The sequence below is a fragment of the Triticum urartu genome, chromosome 6 (genome assembly GCF_003073215.2).
Source record: "Triticum urartu cultivar G1812 chromosome 6, Tu2.1, whole genome shotgun sequence".
In the NCBI taxonomy this organism is placed as follows: Eukaryota; Viridiplantae; Streptophyta; class Magnoliopsida; order Poales; family Poaceae; genus Triticum; species Triticum urartu.
In genome coordinates, this window is record NC_053027.1 from 533,031,647 (window position 1) to 533,052,422 (window position 20,776).

A 20,776-nucleotide genomic window follows, 5' to 3' on the forward strand; every position below is an offset into this window, starting at 1 on the left:
ACTACCGGTAGACCGCCTGTCAAGTTCCGTACCATTTGGACTTCGTTTGATGCTCCAACGGTTAACCGAGGGACCGGAAAGGCCTCGTGTGTGTTGCAGCCCAACACCCCTCCATTTTGGCCCAAAACCCATCAAAACCCTCTCCATCATCTAGAGCGTTCGATCATGATCGCGTGGCTGAAAACCGCACCTCATTTGGACACTCCTAGCTCCCTCTACCTCTATATATAGACCCCTCCTCGAAAATTCCGGATCCCCTCCTTCCAAACCCTAGAAAATCATCCTCGCGCGCCGCCGGACAACGTCCGACTTACCCCGCCGCTGCCACGTGTCCTCCTCCCGTTGGCTGCCGCCCGTGCCCATATCGCCACACCGCGCGGGCCCGCAAGGCCCGTGGCCGGCCCTCCCGTCGCCGACCGGGCCCGAGGCCATCGCCTCTCCTCCGCCCGAGGCCAGCGCCTCTCCTCCCCGCACCGGCGAGCTTCGCCACCGGCCCGGCGCCGCTCCGGCGACCTGGCCCCCGAGCCACCGGAGCCACTTGCCGCCCCGCCACCTCGACCATCGCCGGCGCCCCTCGCCGCTACTCCGGTGCCGCGGCCGTCTCCACCGGATCCGGCGCCCCAAGTCCCTCTCCGGCCGGCCTCCTTCGTCTCCGACGAGCTCCAAGTTCCCCGGCGTCCTCGACTTCCGTGCTTGAACAGTAACTCCGGCGAGGCCCTGATCTGGATCTGAGATCCGAAATCTCGGGGTTGACTTTTTCGTCCCTAACCCTAATTATTTTGCTATGTTCGTCGCATCGTAACTCCGCATCCGTAGCTCCGTTTTGGGCATATAGCATATCAAAATGTTCGTCTCAGAAGTATATCATTTCATCTCATTGCATCATTTTCATTTGAGTTCATCTTGATGCCCGAAATGCGGTTGGAAGAATGCTATTTGAGTTAATTGTCAGATCTGCTGCTCCAATTAGATATTTGTCATTTTTGCCATGATTAATGTGTGCATGATATGCCCCTGAGCTCTACATGTGTTTTGTTATATGCTTTGCCATCTATCCAGAGGTGCAACCCATGTATTTTTATGATGTGTGTGATGACTAGCACAAGCTTGCAAAGTGGTGCATTCGTTAATGCTGATTTCAGGGACTTAGCAATTCCACTAAGTCCTTGATCTGTTTATTTCGATATGCCATATGTTCATGTTGTTTCCTAGTGATCCGTGCCTCTTTTGAGGATGATCAGTAAGGATGATTTGTTAATCTTGTAGTGCTCTATCCATCCATGTTTTTTTGCAATTATGGAGCACCCTAGCTTGAGTCAATCGAGCACTACTTTTGCTATTTCGTGAATCTGGGCAGATTGTCTACTTGTTAGCGATTTTGCCGAGGATGTTGTAGTTGATCCGTGCATGCTATGTTATTGTTATTGCCATGTCTAGCTTGAATAATGTGTATTCTTGACGGGTGTATGCTTAGATTGTCATGACATGCTCTGTAGTGAGTGCATCGAGCTCGTAAACATGCCTACTTGATATCTGATTTGCATGCTCCAGTTTTTCACTAAGTCTGTGAACTGATTATGTTTTTGCCATGTTCACATGCTTGCAATTGTATTTCTAATCCCTTTTGGCTCAACGTCACTAAGGGACTTTTGTTAAGCTCTTTGAGTAGATCCATGCCATGCTTTACTTTGCCATGTTCAGGCCCTGTAGCATATCGTTTTCATGCTCCAAAGTGTGCTATCTGATCTGAAATTCCAGACAAGTGTTAATTTTACTAAGTCTGAAATCTGTTTACCAAATGCATTTTTGCCATGCTTGTTTGAACCTGTTAATGGATGAATTGGCCGTAGCTCAGTGTTCATCTTTTGTTAAGCATCATGAATGGATCCTTGCCATGTACTTTGTTGTCATGTTTGAGTGCTGTAGCATGTTTAACTTGTTGCATTTAGATGGCTACTTGCTGTATATCGCAGACCGTTGTCATATTTGAATTGCTTGCCATTTCCAAACCGTGACTCCGATTCCGGCGTCCTTTATATCGTTTTCAAGCGATTTCATCTCACCTTTCCAGTGGTAAACTTGGATTTCCAAGTTGAGGCCAGGTTATTTCATTCCTTGTCAAATCTTGCATATGCATCACATATCGCATCCCGCATAGCATACCATGTTTGCATCATGTTGTTTGAGCTTTGCACGTGGTTGATTTGTGTTCCGTTTGCTTGTTTGTATTGTTTGGGTAGAGCCGGGAGACGAGTTCGCTAACAAGGAGCCCGTTGAGTTTGCTTTCGAGGATCCAGTCAACTCTGACAACTTTGCAGGCAAGATGATCATACCCTCGAAATCACTACTATCTTTGCTTTGCTAGATGCTCGCTCTTTTGCTATGCCTATGCTACGATGCCTACCACTTGCTTATCATGCCTCCTAAATTGCCATGTCAAACCTCTAACCCACCATGTCCTAGCAAACCGTTAATTGGCTATGTTACCGCTTTGCTCAGCCCCTCTTATAGCATTGCTAGTTGCAAGTGAAGATTGGAGACCGTTCCTTGTTGGAACATTATTTACTTGTTGGGATATCATTATATTATCTTGTTATCTTAATGCATCTATATACTTGGTAAAGGGTGGAAGGCTCGGCCTTTTGCCGACCGTGAGAGCTTGTCATGGGCTAAGTTGGGACTCCCCTGCAGGGATTTGAACTTTCGAAAGCCGTGACCGCGGTTATGGGCAGATGGGAATTTGTTAATGTCCGGTTGTAGATAACTTGAACCTTAACTTAATTAAAATGAATCAACTGTGTGAGTTACCGTGATGGTCTCTTCTCGGCGGAGTCCGGGAAGTGAACACGGTGTTGGAGTAATGCTTGCCGTAGGTTGTTCTCTAGTTATTCGTTCGCGCTTTGCCTTCTCTTCTCGCTCTCTTTTGCGAACAGGTTAGCCACCATATATGCTAGTCGCTTGCTGCAGCTCCACATATTTTACCTTGCCTTACCTATAAGCTTAAATAGTCTTGATCGCGAGGGTGCGAGATTGCTGAGTCCCTGTGGCTCACAGATTACTTCCAAACCAGATGCAGGGCCTGATGACTCCGTTCCAGATGACGCGCTTGAGCTCAAGTGGGAGTTCGACGAGGACTCACGCCGTTACTATGTGTCTTTTCCTGATGATCAGTAGGGGTGCCCAGTTGGGGCGATCTGGATCGTGTCGCATGTTGGGTTGATCTTTTATTTTGGCGCCATAGTCGGGCCATGAGTGTTTGATTGATGTAATGCTATTTATGTACTTTGGTTGACGTGGCGAGTGTAAGCCAACTATGTATCTCCCCTTTTATTATCTATATTACATGGGATGTTGTGAAGATTGTCTAATTTGGGACATTGCTTTCAATGCGGTTATGCCTCTAAGTCGTGCCTCGACACGTAGGAGATATAGCCGCATCGAGGGCATTACACAATGTGCCGGTTCACCAGGACCCCATAACAAGGAATGAACCCATGTAGAACCCTCCATGCATGGATCTTGATCTTTGCTGGAACTTGGAAACTCCAAAGGTTTGCCCAAACCGGGTGCCGTTGAGATGGTTGGCCCTCTGTTCTTTCGTACCAGCAAGCAAATTGGTGTTCCCATTCAACATAATAAGCTGATCTTACCGAAAAAATGTGGTTCTTTGTGAATCTCCAGGCCACAAAGTCTTCCATCATTCCATTTGGTGCCAGTGGTATTGACAAGATTCGGTGGGCATCCACCGGCCAGAACACACTATGTATCAATTCTTGGTCCCATAGACCAGTGACCGGATCAATGAGTTCAAATACTTTAGACAGCAAAGTCGTACCTCGTGGAGTAATAACACGACCATCAGCACTAGATTGAATCCACGAATCAGACCAAATATTCACTTGTGAGCCATCTCCTATGCGCCATATTGCACCTCTCCTGAACGTGTTGATCCCAGCACAAATACTTTGCCATGTATACGAGCTCCCACTCTTCAATTTAGCATCTAAAAGTTTTCCATCTGGATAATATTTGGCCCTCAGAATCTGTGCACAGAGAGAGTCAGGGTTTTCCAGCAGCCTCCAGACTTGTTTGGCTAGTAAAGCAAGGTTGAAGCTATGTAAATCCCTGAATCCCAGCCCTCCTCTATCTTTAGGCACACATAGTTTCCACCATGCCGCCCAATGTATGCGCTTGTGGTTGTAATCGTCACCCCACCAGTACTTTGATATTGCATCCATCATTCCTTTGCAAATTTTCTTCGGAATTTTGAACACATACATCGCAAATACCGGCATAGCTTGAGCAACAGCCTTAATAAGCGTTTCTTTACCACCAGAGGAAAGCAACTTCTCCTTCCATCCAATAACCAATTGATTTATTCTGTCAATAAGATAATTAAAAGAATCACTCCTATCAACACCTACCATCGCAGGTAAGCCTAGGTATTTATCATTCAGAGCTTCATTGGCAATATTTAGGTGCTGACAGATTGCTGCCTTCTCCTGCACTGGAGTGTTTTCACTAAAGAAAATGCTAGATTTTGCATCACTGACCAATTGGCATGAACTCGCACAGTAGTCATCAAGCACCCTTCAAAGACACGCCGCATTGGGGCCATCCGCTTTCATTAAGATTAGAGAATCGTCAGCGAAAAGCAAATGGGAAATTTATGGCGCCTCCCTACATACCTTGACCCCAATGAGCGAGCCATTATTCTCCTCCTCTTTGAGCATACAGGATAGCGCCTCCGCACAAATCAAAAACAGGTAAGGTGACAACGGATCCCCTTGCCGAAGCCCGCGGGTGGGGGAGAAAACCTCGGCGCACCAGGAATTATACCGCACATTATAAGACACCGAGGACACACACTCCATGATCAAGGAGATCCACTGCTCCGCGAACCCAAGTCTCTGCATCATTCTCCTCAGAAAACACCATTCAACTTGATCATATGCCTTATGCATGTCAAGTTTAACTGCACATAAACCAGACTTTTCTTTCTTCCTCTTAATTGTGTTGACACACTCATAAGCAATTAAAATGTTATCTGTAATCAATCTCCCGGGGACAAAAGCGCTCTGAGTAGGACTAATGATCTCCGGGAGAATCAACTTGAGCCGATTAGCGAGCATCTTCGAGATGATTTTATACACTACATTGCATAAACTAATCGGCCTGGACTGTGTGATGCTTGTGGGACTTTCCACTTTCGGTATCAACACTATGGTTGTACTATTCCACCCATCTGGAATTGTTCTTGAGTTGATCGCCTCTAAAACCTCCTTCACAAGATCATCCTTTAACATACTCCAGAATCTCTTATAGAACGCCGTGTGCAGTCCATCAGGCCCTGGTGCCTTAAAATCACCTATATTAAACACCGCACGGCGTACATCCTCCTCAGAAAATGGAGCTAACAGTGCCTCATTCATTTGAGCTGTCACCCTCGGAGTGACCTTCTCAATGACCTCCTCATTAGGGACCTGAACCTGGGAAGAAAACAGTGTTGCAAAATAATTTTTAATAATGTCATCCATCTCCTGTTGCCCTTCCTGCAATACCCCATTTTCGTCCATTAAACCCTTGATCGTATTCCTCTTCTTTCTTGCCGAAGCATACAAATGGAAAAAATTTGTATTACGGTCACCGTGCTTCAGCCAATTAGCTCTTCCTCTCTGTACCCATTCAATCTCTTCCTGCTCCATCAAGTTTTCAATAGTTAGAAGTATTTCTTTTTGTCTATCAATCGTTGCGTCCGTAGCTGGCCCTCTTCTCAGACTCTCTAACTCCTTCTTCAGTTTTGCCATTCTCTTATGTGGCCTTTTTAATACCTCTTTGTCCCACTTATGCAGATCATTATGGACTGAATCTACTTTTTGTTTAAACGGTCCAAGGCCTAACGACGACGCCTTCATCCAAGCCGTTCGTACCACCTCCTCAACTGTTTCCTCCTTGAGCCATCTCCCCTCAAATCTCTTCATTGAACTAGGGGGCCGAATCACCTCTGCATATAATTCAATGTTAATCACCAACGGCCTATGATCAGACTTGGTCATTTCACCGTTGATGACCCCTGCATTAGGAAACAGTTGGTTCCATCTTGAGTTGCATACTACTCTATCCAACCTTTCCTTGATCACTCCTCTACTCCACGTATAGACGTCTCCCGTCGCTCCCATATCTTCCAACTCACAATCAGATAGAGCATCTCTAAATGCTTGCATGGTTCTTTGCTCTCTAGCTGCTCCACCTTCCTTTTCATGCATGAATAAAATTTCATTAAAGTCTCTGAATGCTATCCACGGTTCATCTCTCATTTGGTGCAGTGCCTGCAGGCACTCCCATGATTTATGCTTATTCTCCCTCGCCGGCTCCCCATAGAAGCCCGTGCATCTCCATTTCCTTCCATCATCTATGGTTACATCAATAAAATTTGCAGTCACACCATGATCGGTGACAGACACTCCATTCCTCCACATCATCAATAAGCCTCCCGCCCTCCCCTCACTCGGGTCGACCAGCCTCGCGTGGAACCCTAGCTTCCTCATCAACCGTTCGGCCCTTGCGTCAGACAGATGAGTTTCCGAAAGAAATAACACATCTGGTTTATAACACTTTTGAATATCCAGGAGTGCTCTAACTGCCCGGGACTGACGCATCCCGCGGCAGTTCCACCCTAAGAGAATCATTGGGCTTGGCGGTCCTCCTGCTGGGAGGCCGCCAATGTTGCCAAGTCCATGTCTGTCGACTCATCTGCTTTACGCCTTTTAGAGTCTTGTGATGTGCTGTCGTGTTCTTCCCTCCCCTCCTTCGTTTCTACCTCCCTCCTCGCCTCTACTCCATCCTCCCCTATTCCCTGCGTCAGTGCCAGCTGATTTCCCTTCCCCTTCTCCTCAAACTCCAGTCTTCTCTTCAGAGCACTTGAAGTTTGCGAGTGGGCATCATTTGATTTCAAGGGACTGCTAGCCGAGCTGCTTAACTCATCATTTTCCTTCCTTGGTCCACTGGGGTCTGTATCCGCGGCAAAACCCCCTCTACCTCCTCCTCCCGTTCTACCTCCTCCTCCTCTGCCATATGCGCCAGCCTGCCAGCTCTGATCCTCCCTTCTGAACTCCGGCGCAATCAAGGTTATGGGGTAAATAATAGCAGACTCCTCATGCACCCCATTCCCATGTTCCTTTGCCACGTGACCTACAAACCCGCAAACTCCACAAAACCACGGCATCTTTTCATATTCAAAGTCAAAATACACTTTCTTCATCCTTAGCGTCAAACTGGCGCATCTAGTGCGGGGTTTGCGTACATCCAAAGTTACACGTACTCTAATGCCCCCACCTTGGCCCTTAACGGATCGTTCATCAACTCTTTCCACAGCCCCTACCTTTCTTGCCAACTGACGAGCTATGTTTGCACTCCTCATCTTCTCCTTCAAACCCATCACCCTCACCCACACCTGGTAGGTATTTAACTCTACCTCGCTGGGTTCTGACCATCCATCATACGGAGCAAGCAGCACTGGACAGTTCCGAAAGATCCACGGTCCTTCAAGCATGACTCTCTCCCAATCTGCCAAGCAGGCGATCTGTACCGAGAACAGGTTATCTTCTATAGCTCTGAACTCTACTTCCTATGCAAGGTTCCATGCTGATCTCATCGTTCCATAGAAGGCCCCATGACTGAATTTTCTTGAGGTGTGCACCCGGGCTAGCGCCATGAACTCTGCATCCTTCTCTAGTTCCTCCATATCTTCCTCCAAGATCACATCTTCCTCTTCTTCTTCCCTGAGATTCAGATACTTCAACTTCTCATCTAGTGATTCCTCCCTACTTGATTTACTCCCTCCCTCGACCTCAGCCGCCTCCACCTTCGCTATCACCCCCGCTTCCCCCACTATCTTTTCTCCGCCGCCATCAACTCTCGAGCCAGATGAGTTTACCTTCGTCATCGTACCTCGCAACCCTAGGGTTCGGTTCATCCCCTAGATGATCTCCTATTCAGTTGCCAATCACCTCTCCTGAAGACGGGGTCTACTAGGAATCCGATCTGTACTCAGGGAGAGGAACGTGGTCTCCTTGGCCGCCGCCGCAGAGAGAGAAAACCCTAGACGGGTACTCCTTTGGAGTTGCTCTTAAAGCGTCATATCCAAGGCCATTTTTCTATAGCGTACGGGTTATAGTAGACCTCAGGTTTTATCGCCTGACAAGTCGGACTATACACAAAAACCCAACACCGCATTCTGATATTGCAGCAGATCCAAATGCAATGTGGATTTTTCTTTAATTTATGGGTATATTTAGGACTCATGACATAAATATGTCACATCTAAGTTTTGTTTGTAGCCCTTTGTACATTTTTTCCTTTGTTAAGCGAGATTATTTTTTGGCCTGTTGTGTGAGTTCAAACGTAAAAAAAATCCTGAAATGTGAGTGGTGGCAGGGATCTAACGCGCGACTGTTTGATTGTCCGCGCGCATGGCTAACCACTCGACGCCTTCATGGCAAATATGTAGCTTACAACCTAATGAAGTCATCAACGGCGACAAGATCTGGGTCTTTTTAAAAACTTCAAAACATGATTTTTTTTTACAAAAAATAGTATTTTTTGAAATGTGAACCTTTTAAAAAAAATTAAATAACTTTTAAAGAACTCAAACATTTTTTAAAACACAAACCTTTTTTGAATCTTTGAATAATTTTTGAAAAATACGAACCTTTTCTAAACATGAACATCTTTTGTAAACATCAACATTTTTTGAAACTCCAAACAAAATTTGAAAATGTCACATCAGTAGATAACCAATTTTGGAATAGCTTGGATTGCTTACGACATGTGTCACGTGGTCACATCAGCATAAACAAAGCCTCGCGGTTGCATCATTTGTTTGTTTTGTCGTGTTTTATCACTGTTTGTTTGTCTTCCACTATAACATCCCAAAATTCTAAATTTTGAATTGTTATAATAAATAGATAGATTTGATTGATTGTTTGATTGATTGTGTGAAATTGAGTGAAATTCGAAATTTTTTTGAAAGTTAAATGAGAGAGAATAAAAGGACTTTTCCAAACATTCATTTTGCATTTATGATCTTCGTGAATTCAAATTCTTTTCAAATACAAAACCCTAGAGAGAAGATGACATGACTTCTTCCATTTATTTAAATGACAAGGGGTGTTGAAAATATTTGAATTTCATTTGGAAAATATTTCCAATTCTGAAACTTTATGCAACTCAATGATTTTCACGAGAGGAGATAAAATGACTTCTTCAAATTATATGAAATATGAGTTGGGAGTTTCAAAGGATCAAATTCAAAGTCTTTTTGAATTTATTTTCAATTTGGAGTTATTTAAGTTTTATTCAAATTATTTTTCTCCAATAATAAAATATATGGAAAATAGGATAACATGATTCCCTACATCAGAAAATTGGAGATAAATAAATTTGAATTCATTCTGGTATTTCTAAAATGATTTTATTGGATTTTATTAGACTAGTAGCACTCTTTGAATTATCTGAATTTGTGTGGATTTTATTTAATTTTAGGAAAATGTTCATCTGGTAGAAAATCTTTTTCTAAAATTTATGATATATAATATGCCTATATAAAGTTTTATTTCTATTTTCGTTTTTCAGTTTATCGCATTCTGTTTAAAAAATAATAACAAAAACTGCGCGCGCACCTGAAACTAACTGTCGCCCACGTGCGCATCATAGTACCAGCAAGCCCTCTATCTTTTCTTTTTCTTTATCCTTTATGTGCCAGGCCCAGCCAGCCATTTTTTTCTTCTTAAGCCGAATTTTGTAAAAAAAAAAACTGCACCGCAGCGTGCGCGCGGCCGGCCGAAGGCCTTTAGGCCCATCCGTCTTTTTTCTTCTCTGTTTCGTATATTTTTCATTTATGTTTAGTCCCACATTATCTAATCTTTGACCTCTAAGCCTCTTTTTACATCAATAAATATAGACTCATAGAGCCTCCAAAAAATCATCCGATTCGGATTAAATCAATATTTTGGTTTGACTAGATTCATTTAAGAAAAATATTTTTCTCCTCTCCGGCGCGACTTCTGAAAATTGTCTCTTCTCTCCAAAGTCGTCTTTTCTCTGCCTTATAAAGGTATCATTCTTTGTTTTTTTTCTTCTTCTTATACTTCCGTAGTTTATTATTTTTAGACTAATACGATAGAATAATTAGATCATTAATTAGTCTACGTATTTATACGTTAGACCTTAACCGTAGCTGTTTTTCTTTCGTAAAACAGCTTGGCCCTAATTTTTCAAATAGCCATAACTTTTCACTCGTTTATTCAAATTAGATGAAACCAGTGCCTATAGCTTCGTCTTGTTTTCACCTATCCAGTGAACCTGTCACATCAACTTTTTAAAATTTTCAAATTTCGAATTTTGTTCAGATTCATATTCAAACTTCATTTGATCATAACTTGAGTTCCGTAGCTCCGTTTGAGTTGATTCTTTTTGCAAACCGAAGCTTTTGACCTAAACTTTCTGATAAGGCCAAATTCATACAATTTTGGTACTGTTAGAAATTGTTTTATATTGCAAGAGTTATTTGCTTGGTTTTGATGTTTTCCGAATTGTCTTCTTCGATCTTTCTAATCTTTTGAGTGATTACTTATGTGTGGTTACTATTGCTTGCTTACGATAGATTGATCGGAGTGTGACGAGTAGAACTATCAAGAGTTTTGAGTGCGAATCATCTTCATCAACATTGCAGGCAAGTTCACACTTTGATCATATCCCTTTCATACCCAGTTTTTATGCATTACTTTCAGCCTCACACATTGCATGAGTAGGATTGATAACATGTGGGTATTGGGAAGTAGTTGATGAGGTAGGAACCTATTGCCTTGCATTCAAACTTTGGGAGTTACTATTACGTTATGCTTATATTGTCATGCTATGCTCGTAGACGTGGTTTGGGTTTGAGAGTATTCATGACAGATGTGAGATTGTTAATTAATGGTTTACTTAAGGTGGCAACTTAAACACACATCTGGTTGGATTGAGGCACCTGGGTATTCCAGGATTGCCTGTCTAGGCACCTGGGTAGACCAGGATTGCTTGTTTTTTTATGGATCGCCACCCAGGCTCAAAGGGATCATGAGATTTTTCATACTAGAAACTTCTGTGTGCAGCCACAAGCTATTATGGGCTCTAGCATAGTTGATTAAGTCGTGCGAACTCTTACATGGTAGACTAGCAGATGTAGGGGAAAGTAGGTGTAACGGTCTATCCATCGTAAGGTGCTAGCGCTTCTGAAAGACTATGTCTCGGTCATCCGTTTCTCAAACACCATGTAGTGCGAGAAATCCAACGGAGGTGATCGAGTCTTGTGGGGAAAAGTGCGCAAACCTCTGCAGAGTGTATAAACTAATCACGGTTAGCTGTGTCCCCGGTTATGGACGTCTTGAGTATCTAGTACCTGGATTATCATGTGAATCTCATCATGTTACTTTAAATTAAGTTTGTTGGGTTTAATGATGTTACTTAATTGGGATTGATAATGCTGTCAACCATTCTCAATGTTCAACAACCACCATGATAGTCAAATAAAATTTATTCCTTTGTAGTAGGGAAAAATTGGCTTTTTGCAAAAACCTTATAACCATAGAGCTTTTCCACCAGCCAAATATGCATGTAGTGATAACCTTTATTCATCATTCTCTATGGTGTGAATTTGCCAGTACATTCAATGTACTGACCCTTTGTGGCTACAACGTCTCATGTTGTAGGATTATCTTACAATGAGTAAGTGATACGTTAGGGTTACGATTTCTACACTCAACTTTGCCGTTGGTGTTGATGGGAATCCACAACCTTGTTACTTTCGCTATTTGGATTGAGGTAATAGTATTTACGTTATTTTATACATGTGATTTACCTCTGTTATAAATCATCGAGTACTGTGTGTGTCAGCATACCGATCCAGGGATGACACTTAAGCATAGAGACTTGACCCATTCAGGTCGGGTCGCTACATCCACAACACCAGCCCAGAACGACAGGAGCTTCTTCGATTGGTCTAACCCATTGGTGTCAAACTAACAGCGAGCAGTCGCGCGCAAAAAAGGAATGTGTCACAGGTACTATGATTCAAACTACATACCTCCTGCTGGAGTACACATCTTACTAGCCACTGCAATCGATGAGTTGTCATGACAAATGAGATGCGCGAGGTCTAAAGAACTAATGGCCGCGGCGTAACTGAACATTGAATGAAAAACTGTGAACAAGTTTTGAACACTTTTTTTAAAATTATGAACATTTTTTGTCAAACACGAGTAACTTATAATTTTTTTGAACATTTTTAAAAATATTGAGAAATATTTAAATTCCCAAACATTTTTTGAATTTGTAAACAAACTGGATAACATATTTTAAATTCTGATTTTTTTAAACACAAATACTTTTTGTATTTTTTAACATAATTTTTTAAAGCGAATATTTTTTGAAAACACAAACATTTTTTGAACTGGTGAACAACTAGCCTTATACACAAAATGATATGACTCGGAAGGGTGTGTCTCATTTTTATACAAACTTGGGCCACAAAAAACGCACAACGGAAACGAACAAAAGGCAACGTTCGCAAATGACGACATATATGGGCCCATGGGAAAAAAAGGACGAGAACAGACCAACACGAAACAAAATGGAACAGTAGGACGTGGGAGAAAAAAATAACAAGCTCACATGGGTGGGGATGATCGGGTTTGTGCGAAGATTAAAACAAACAAACCGGGTGGTTACAAACTTAGATGAGACATCACTGCATCTCATCTGGATGAGATTTAGAAAATCCGAAAGAAAAAAAACTAGTTACGTTATCCTCTCGCTACATAGTCGAATCAAAATAAACAAAACAAGAAATGAAAAGACATGTGTCCCTCCAAAAAATGTTACAGCCCACAAAATGAACCCAACACAATGCATAAAAATGGCCCACTAAAAAAACCATATCAAGCCTCACTGTTTCATGAGGGATGAACAAATAACAGGACATGATGACAACGAGCACGACCTAGAAACACGCACATCTAATGCCATGTGAGTTAGATGAGACATTGTTAACTCACTCTAGACGAGAATTAGCAAAACCAATCCAAAACATTCAAATCGCGCTGCGAAAACGGCCCAACAAAAGATGCACGCATGAGCAGGTTGACAAGTAGATACCAGACATACAGCGCGACACGAGACTCGTGCGACAAAACAATCCATGATCGTAATTTACACGACAATTAAAGCAAATAGATGACGAAGTGAAAAAAGTTCAATAATTTAAAACAACGAAATAAAGAAGAAAATAGTAGAAAAGAAAAAATAAAAAGAAATGGAAAAGGAGAAAATAATAAATAAATAAAATACCAAAAAATCACGAATTTAAAATGGTACTAGTTCATAATTGAAAACAAATTATGAAACGGAAAAAGAAAAGGAAAAATAACAAAAAAAGTAACACAGCAGCCCATATAAAAACAGGAAAAGACAACAGCCCATGAGAAGACATGAAATAAAAACACAGCCCATACGAGCCGAGGGCAGCTGACTAGTGTAGCTTTTTTTTTCGTTGTGTTTTCGGTGGCCATGGCAATGATACCTACAACCAAAGATGAATTTGATCGCCACTTCATTTGTAGTGTGACCTTGCCCTGATCGTCTATAATTGAACGTGACGATATCATCATGAGCGTATTCACACTTCTGTTTTATTCATATAATAATGTAGGTGTAGGCATATTCAGAAATTGCTAATGGAGCTCGAGCTCCATGTAGCCTGGATTTTGAAAAATTCAAGAAACAACTTCATAAGTTTTAAAATTTTCTGAAAGAAACTACACACGTATTCTTTTTTGTGTGGATGAAATAATGTATTACTCAATCACAAGGTCCATACATTCAATCACTGCAAACTCCAATGCTTCTGAAGGCCCCGAATCTATCCAAGTCATGGTCCTGCCTTCTAGATGAGCAAACTTAGCTAGACTATCACTAACCTTATTTTGACTACGATTGATATGAGTAATACAAGAATTACGAAGAGACATAAGGTAACGGATCTCCTTAATGAGTGACGTGTAAATAGATCCGTCCACCTCCTTAGTCTGTATCAGCTTCATTGCAACAATGGAATCCATCTCGATCATGATAGGTAGGACACTCCTCTGGATAGCAAATGACAAACCCTCCATGCAAGCATACAATTCAGCTTTTAGGGCTTCGCGACATGAGAAAAGCTACCTACACGAAGAAAAAAATATAGAACCCTTGTCATCTCTCAGCACCATGCCAGCGCCTGCCGATCCATCATCTGCATACGAGCCATCAGTGCACAACTGCACCCAGCCGGCCTTGGGCGCAATCCACCTGGGATGAGCAACATTTGTTATCACATGTGACCACCGGGGATGAATATCATATGTGATAAAATGCATTCTAAACATAGCACACATCAAAACGTAAAACTCATGATTTTTTTACATACCTCACATCAAAACGTATTTCGCCATAAAATATCACATAAACATAGCACACATCCCTATATGTGCACTTTTTTCAGAATTATTTGAAACTAAAACAGTTAGTTTAAATTTTTTGCAACATTTTGGGTTGAAGTCTCAAAAAACGTCTTTATTATGGGGACGGAGGGAGTAAAAAATAGAATACACTCACCACCACATCGCCGCCGCCGCGCCTCAGCCTGATCTACGCCGCCTCCGTCTGCGGCCCCTCCTCCGCCATGGATCCCGCTACTGGCTAGCCACTCTCCTCTCGCCGCTCGTCCTGCGCCGCCCCGCGTCTCCCCTGATTGTTCAGCCACCTGACGCCGACGCGCCACTCCGGCAGCTGGCCCTCTACTCCTCCCCCAGCCGCCGCCGCCGCCGCCCGGCCACCCAACGCCGACGCCCCACGCCAGCAGCTTCCCGACCAGCTCCGCGAGGTAAGCCACCTGCTACTCTCTGTTAATTTTTCGCATTTTCTGATGGGTGCACTAATAACATTACCACCTGCTACACCTGATGCGTGCACTGATGCTATGATGTGTGTGATGCATGAGTATGTGATGTATCTGAACAAAAAATCTGGACAGTGAGCTCTTTATTTCATTGTGTATTGGACAACAAATTTGTTTTGATGAATATGATCTTGAAAGTGAGTTCGTCTTGATGTATATGAGCCTGAAAATGAGCATGTTTTGATGTATACGGTCTTGAAAGCGAGCTTATTTTGATGAACATGAACAAAAATTATAGACCAGAGCTCTTTATTTCATTGTGCATTGGACAGTAGGCTCTTTATTTAGTTGTGTATTCTCTTTTGCTTTGTATCCTTGTGCTAGACAGTGAGCCACTTTTGCACAAGCCGCAGCTCAGAAGAACTGGCCCTAACCAATCCCCCCTCTCTTCTTCCTCAGTGGCCCTGTCTCTAAAATCGCCACCAAACTCCCCACAGATGGGCTGGTGCTCCCCGTCCACACCCCGGCAGCTGCTATCCACCGTCGCACTCTTCGCCTTCGGCGCGGGGCTCCTCACCTACGGCGCACACCTCTCCTACGTCCACATCGAGCCCCAGCGCGAGCGCACGCTCGCCCGCGATCAGTTTGTCCGCGACTACCTACGCAGGAAGCACGACAAGTAGCCCGCATCCTCACGGCATCCCCTCCTATTCCGTTCCACTGCTCGGCAACGATGCCTTTGCCCCCCATGAGCTCCGGCGTTGGGCCAGTGATAGCGGAGGTGGAGATGAACGCCGGCGCCGACCAGGATGCCACTACCGTGTGGGCCACTGTTGTGCAGGCCTGCAGCATGTTCTATGACACGCTTGCAACGTTCGGTATGTCCTCTGACTTTGGTTTCGCTGTCGTTTCCTATCGTTGCTCGTATGGTGTTCGGTCATTTGTCTCGCTAGTGTGTGGATCGGGTGCTGAGCGCTAGGTGCTTGCTTGATTGCTTGATTGCTTGTCTCACTAGCACGGACTTGCTCTTTTGTAATCTATCAGACTGATGCCTTGAAATAGTAAGAATGGTGTGCCAATCAAACTTGAGCTATATTGTTCTCCTTCATTGACTATGGTTTCATATGTACAAAGAGTTGTGCTTTTTCGATGTCAATGGACTAGGTCGAAAAGGAATTGACAGTTTTCTTGAATTGTAGTTGGTGTAATTGTCTTAGTGGCAAGCTCTATAGACAAAATTTTCTTGCTTGGAAAATGAGGTGTTTGCTGTATGACACAAGCACATTAGGCAGAAAATTGCAGTTATGTTACTTAGGTGGCACACAATTCCCCTTGCTGATGGGAGACTGCTGATCTGTATAAACTTTCCATTTTGGATATCAAGGGAGCAGATGTTAATGTCACATTTGATCTTACATCTTCTCTCCCTGTTTTCTATGATATTTCCTGTTAAGCATGAGCTATTGGTCATTAAGAATGATTTAACTGCAATAAATGGTGTTCCACAAAATGTAATTAAGAGTAAGATAAAGAAATATTACACGAAAAGAGCTCAAGGATTTGAAACGGAAAATGCAAGTTGGTAATGTATCTTGTATGCATGTAATTCGTTTACAAATTATGAACATGAATCCTTGCAGGATTGGAGAATATTTTGTTGCTGCTAATTCGTAACTGCATTGTTTGACAGACAAAGCAGAAAAATTGACAGCCGAGACAGCTGGATATGGTTCACAGTTGGTTCTTTTCCCAGAAGTCTTTGTCGGTGGCTACCCTCATGGGTCTGCCTTTGGACTAACTGTTGGCAGTCGATCTGCAAAGGGAAAAGAAGACTTTTGGAAGTACCATACAGCTGCCATAAATGTGCCTGGTATGCCAAGATTTTGTCAATATATTCACTGTACATTGTTTTTCATGATAATTATCATGCTTCATCTTTTTGCTTGATACTTATAATTTTTAGTGTGCATTGTGCTCTGGAGAAATAGAAATACACCCAGAACTGAACTTCTTTTTATTCCGTTTTTGAACTATAGTTTCAGTCCATCTGTTAGCAACAAATTTCAAAGCACACCATTATTTGTTTGTGTTACAGTTACATTGGCAATATATTAGAATGTTTAGTGCTAGAAAGGAAGTATAAAGCACAAAATAATGTAAGAAAAGCAATCGTAATTGACAGCTGTTATGTTATTGAACTGAAGGTGTATAGAAAAGCAATCAAGCAAAACCTCAAACAAGCTGATAAATTACTGAACTAAAGTGTATGATATTTGATTTCTGTTCCTGTGTTTTCCTGCATTTCAAGAAGTACAGCTCCATAATTGACAAAACCTTTGCAGCTTTGACCTTGTTACCTGTATTTGTTAAATTTATTTGTTATTCTTCTAGTTCATGGTGCAATTCATTATCAATGTACATTGGATTTTATACTCCAAATCATCACAACAGAGACACTCCCAAAAAAAAAAGTCATCACAACAGAGCATAGTAGTGAAAAGAGTAACATGAGCACGCAACTCTTGTTAATACAGCTGATAAAAATGAATAAATCAACAGAGCGCACCGCCGTTCGTCCTGGAGGGAGTTCCATCATCTCGCCATCTATGGCAGTGTTGGCAGGCCCCAACTATGAGGGCGAGGCCCTTCTCACAGCTGACCAGGGTAAGAAGAAACTGATGACTGGCTTCCAGTCTATGCTAAATGCGTATTGTTTTGGGTACTTGTAGGCAGCACAACAGTGTACTGATATATTTGTACGTGTTCGGTAATCGCAGCTGTTACCAATATAAATCTGTATTGTGACTGAAACATCACAAGCACATAATTCTTAATAGAAACTTTGTGATATGTTTGCAGACATTGGTGAAATTGTTCGGGCGAAGTTTGATTTCGACGCTGTGGGAAACTACAAACGGGCTGAGGTGCCGAGCTTGAGCGTGAATACCGACGCTGTGGGACACTGCAAACGGGCTTAGGTGCCGAGCTTGAGCGTGAATACTGATCTGAGACACCTGTCTTCCACTCTACCGACGGATAAGATCTGAGGTGCAAGAGTGCCAATGTTTTGAGGACCTGATTGATGACCAGCAATGTTTCCGTAGCTGTGTGTAACATGGCATTACAGCAATAGTTGTGCCTTTGTTTTTCTTGTAAGGGCATCTACAGACATACTACATACATCTACCCCAATGACTTGTAGTATATTTGATTTTGAAAACCATTCTGGGGTAGAAATAATGTGTTTTTCTTATTTGAATTTGTATAAGATCTTTGGACCGTCGATTCGTAATCAGAGTGGGCTAATAGTATTCTACTAACAACCTTGGCTGGCGCAAAGAGTAGAATGCAGGAGTACATATCAGTGAGGAAAACCAGCTTGGTGCAGAGCCACAAACATTGAAGGGGATTCTCATTTCTCTTCATCTAGTTTAAGTTGCCTTTGGAACATTTATGATCAGGAAAACCGCGCCTTGCGCTACAATCCAGCTCAAGAGAGGATAGCCATCAGGTCAGATACCCTCAGCACAATGTAGTTTGTACCATCAGCACCCTTGAACTCGGCGCCAGCATACTTGGAGTACAGAACGGAATTGCCTGTGGATACCGGCAACGGGATCCTCTTGCCTTCCTCGTCCAGATAGCCCGGGCCGACAGCGACCACCTGTCTCCAACAAATGAACATGGCATTAGCTCAAAAGCAAGATTGATTCGAACTAGATAGATGCCAAGGTAGTTGCAACATGACCCGTACAGCTCAGAAACATAGGCACCATAGACATCAAAACTGTCCAACAGAACTAGTAAATGACTAACCGTTCCAACAGATGGCTTCTCCTGGACACTGTTAGTCAGCAGCAGGCCCCCAGCAGTTTTATCTTCAGCTACAGCTACCTGTTATACAGGACGAAAAGCATGAAATGGTTATTATAACAAGATTCGACGGTAAGTAACCTAAGACAGAAACAGACACCAGCGCACAGTCCAAGACATATATGTTGATGTAACCAGATGCACACAATAAATGTATGTGAAAACATCTACCTTGATAAGAACACGGTCGCTAAGAGGCTTCATGTCTTTCACATCCTCTGTCTCCAGAATACCTATGATATCGTCCTCTTTTAGGATCAGATGGTTGGAATCATTCAACTCCACCTCCATTCCAGCATACTTCGAATATACAACCTGAGCCCCAACCTACATAACAGATGATACATGTTACACCTGCCTTTACTCACCAACCACTGGTATAAACTTGTTGTATTGACAACTAAAGGCAGAAGAGATGTAGTAACAAAGCAGATACAAAACTGGCATAACATGCGTAAAATTCTAGAATGTAAAAAGCTAAGGCAAGCTTCATCATATTAGCATTTTAGCATGCTTTTGACTGGATTTGTTATAACTAAAGTCCTACTCATAATATTGGAGCACACTGACTTATTGAAAACTAATTATCACGGCAAAACATATAAAAGGACCAAACCAGGTACAACAAAACTGGCACAACATGCGTAATATCCCAAAATCCAAACAGGTAACGCAAGGGCGTTGCAAGCTTCATCATATCAGCATTTTAGCATGCTGTTGACTGGATTTGTTATAACCAAAATTCTACTCACAAGACTAACAAACTGATTGCACAAGCCATACCTTAATGCCGACTTCTACTTTGCTATCCCCAATGGTTCTTCCCTCTCCAACAGCAACCACCTCACCACTCTGAGGTTTAGACTGAGCAGTTGAAGGAAGCAGAATCCCACCGGTCGTCTTCTGCTCGGCAGTCTTGGTCTTCAGAAGCACTCTGTCAGCCAAGGGCTTGACCGTCGTGTACTGCAGCAGAGTAACAGGGGATAGTTTCAGACCCGGAAGCATACTCGCCGCATGATAATTAGAGCTAGAGGCTCGACTAAAACGCTAGGCGCAAGCCACAAAAGAAACATAACTGCTTTCTGGGCTCCTTTTCGATATATTGATGCTGGGAGCATTCAACCTCCTAGTTCATTTGATGACACAACTGGTTGCTCAAAACAGCTCTCCGGTCGGTTAATTCAACCAAAACTGATGTCGAGAAACCTCATAGTCCATTTCATGAAACATTTAATTGATCATAAGCAGCTCTGTCTGACCATTAATTAATCCAGCAGAATCCCAAATTTCGTCAACACTATGCAGCAAGCTTAGAGAGATACCCAGTTGACACACCACGGCAGAGACATTTAAATTTCCTAACCAATATACCTAAACTCTACAGAAAAACAAGGTGCACTGCATCTAACTCGTATCGCATCGCATCCCAAACCACAAATAAACGCATTCCGGCAATCTCATTATTCAGTTAGCCCCCTCTTCTACAGTCCCACCTTATCAATTGCGAGTATACACATGTAACAGGGCGCAAGAGAACCACCATCACCACTCGCGAAAAACAAGCAGCGAAACCATGCCGCATTGCACGGGGGAGCACGCACCTTGGGGGCGACGACGGTGGCGGCCCTGGCGACGAGCCCGCGGAGCGCCCCCCGCCGGGCCGCCGGCGCGGCGACGCGCCGAGGCTCGACGGCGGCCGCCCCCTTCCCGGCGAACCCCGCCGCGCCGACGGCCGCGGCACCGCAGAGCTGCACCGACGCCATTGCCCGAGGACTTCGCTCGTAATCCGAGGATAAACCCTAGCCTAGCCTAGCCTAGAAGGAAGATGAGCAGAGCAGCGGAGAAGCAAATGGGAGAGGGCAGCGCTTTATCCATCCATCCGGTCCCCGAAAAAAACCCGTGCTTCTTCTCATGGGCCGCGAGCGCATC

At 43.2% G+C, this 20,776-nt stretch overlaps 2 protein-coding genes across 4 annotated transcripts; one reads left to right on the forward strand and one right to left on the reverse strand.

Moving 5' to 3' along the window:
* Positions 1–14,668: 14,668 nt before the first annotated feature.
* On the forward strand, positions 14,669–18,207 carry LOC125514961 (bifunctional nitrilase/nitrile hydratase NIT4-like). 3 transcript variants are annotated; one of them, XM_048680349.1, is made up of 5 exons: positions 14,669–14,959; positions 15,434–15,852; positions 16,665–16,844; positions 17,534–17,638; positions 17,834–18,207. In XM_048680349.1, the coding sequence occupies exons 2-5, from the start codon at positions 15,708–15,710 to the stop codon at positions 17,950–17,952; spliced, it is 549 nt and encodes a 182-aa protein (XP_048536306.1). In that variant the 5' UTR covers positions 14,669–14,959; positions 15,434–15,707; the 3' UTR covers positions 17,953–18,207. The 3 variants fall into 3 exon arrangements, with proteins under 3 accessions (XP_048536306.1, XP_048536307.1, XP_048536308.1); XM_048680350.1 differs by having other exon boundaries at positions 15,472–15,852; XM_048680351.1 differs by lacking the exon at positions 17,534–17,638.
* Positions 18,208–18,357: 150 nt separating this feature from the next.
* Positions 18,358–20,712, reverse strand: LOC125514959 (20 kDa chaperonin, chloroplastic-like). Its single transcript, XM_048680347.1, has 5 exons — positions 20,449–20,712; positions 19,631–19,810; positions 19,019–19,174; positions 18,791–18,868; positions 18,358–18,638 (listed from the first exon to the last, which is right to left on the reverse strand). Exons 1-5 carry the CDS (start codon positions 20,608–20,610, stop codon positions 18,465–18,467), a joined length of 750 nt encoding a protein of 249 aa, XP_048536304.1. The 5' UTR covers positions 20,611–20,712; the 3' UTR covers positions 18,358–18,464.
* Between the last annotated feature and the right edge of the window lie 64 nt (positions 20,713–20,776).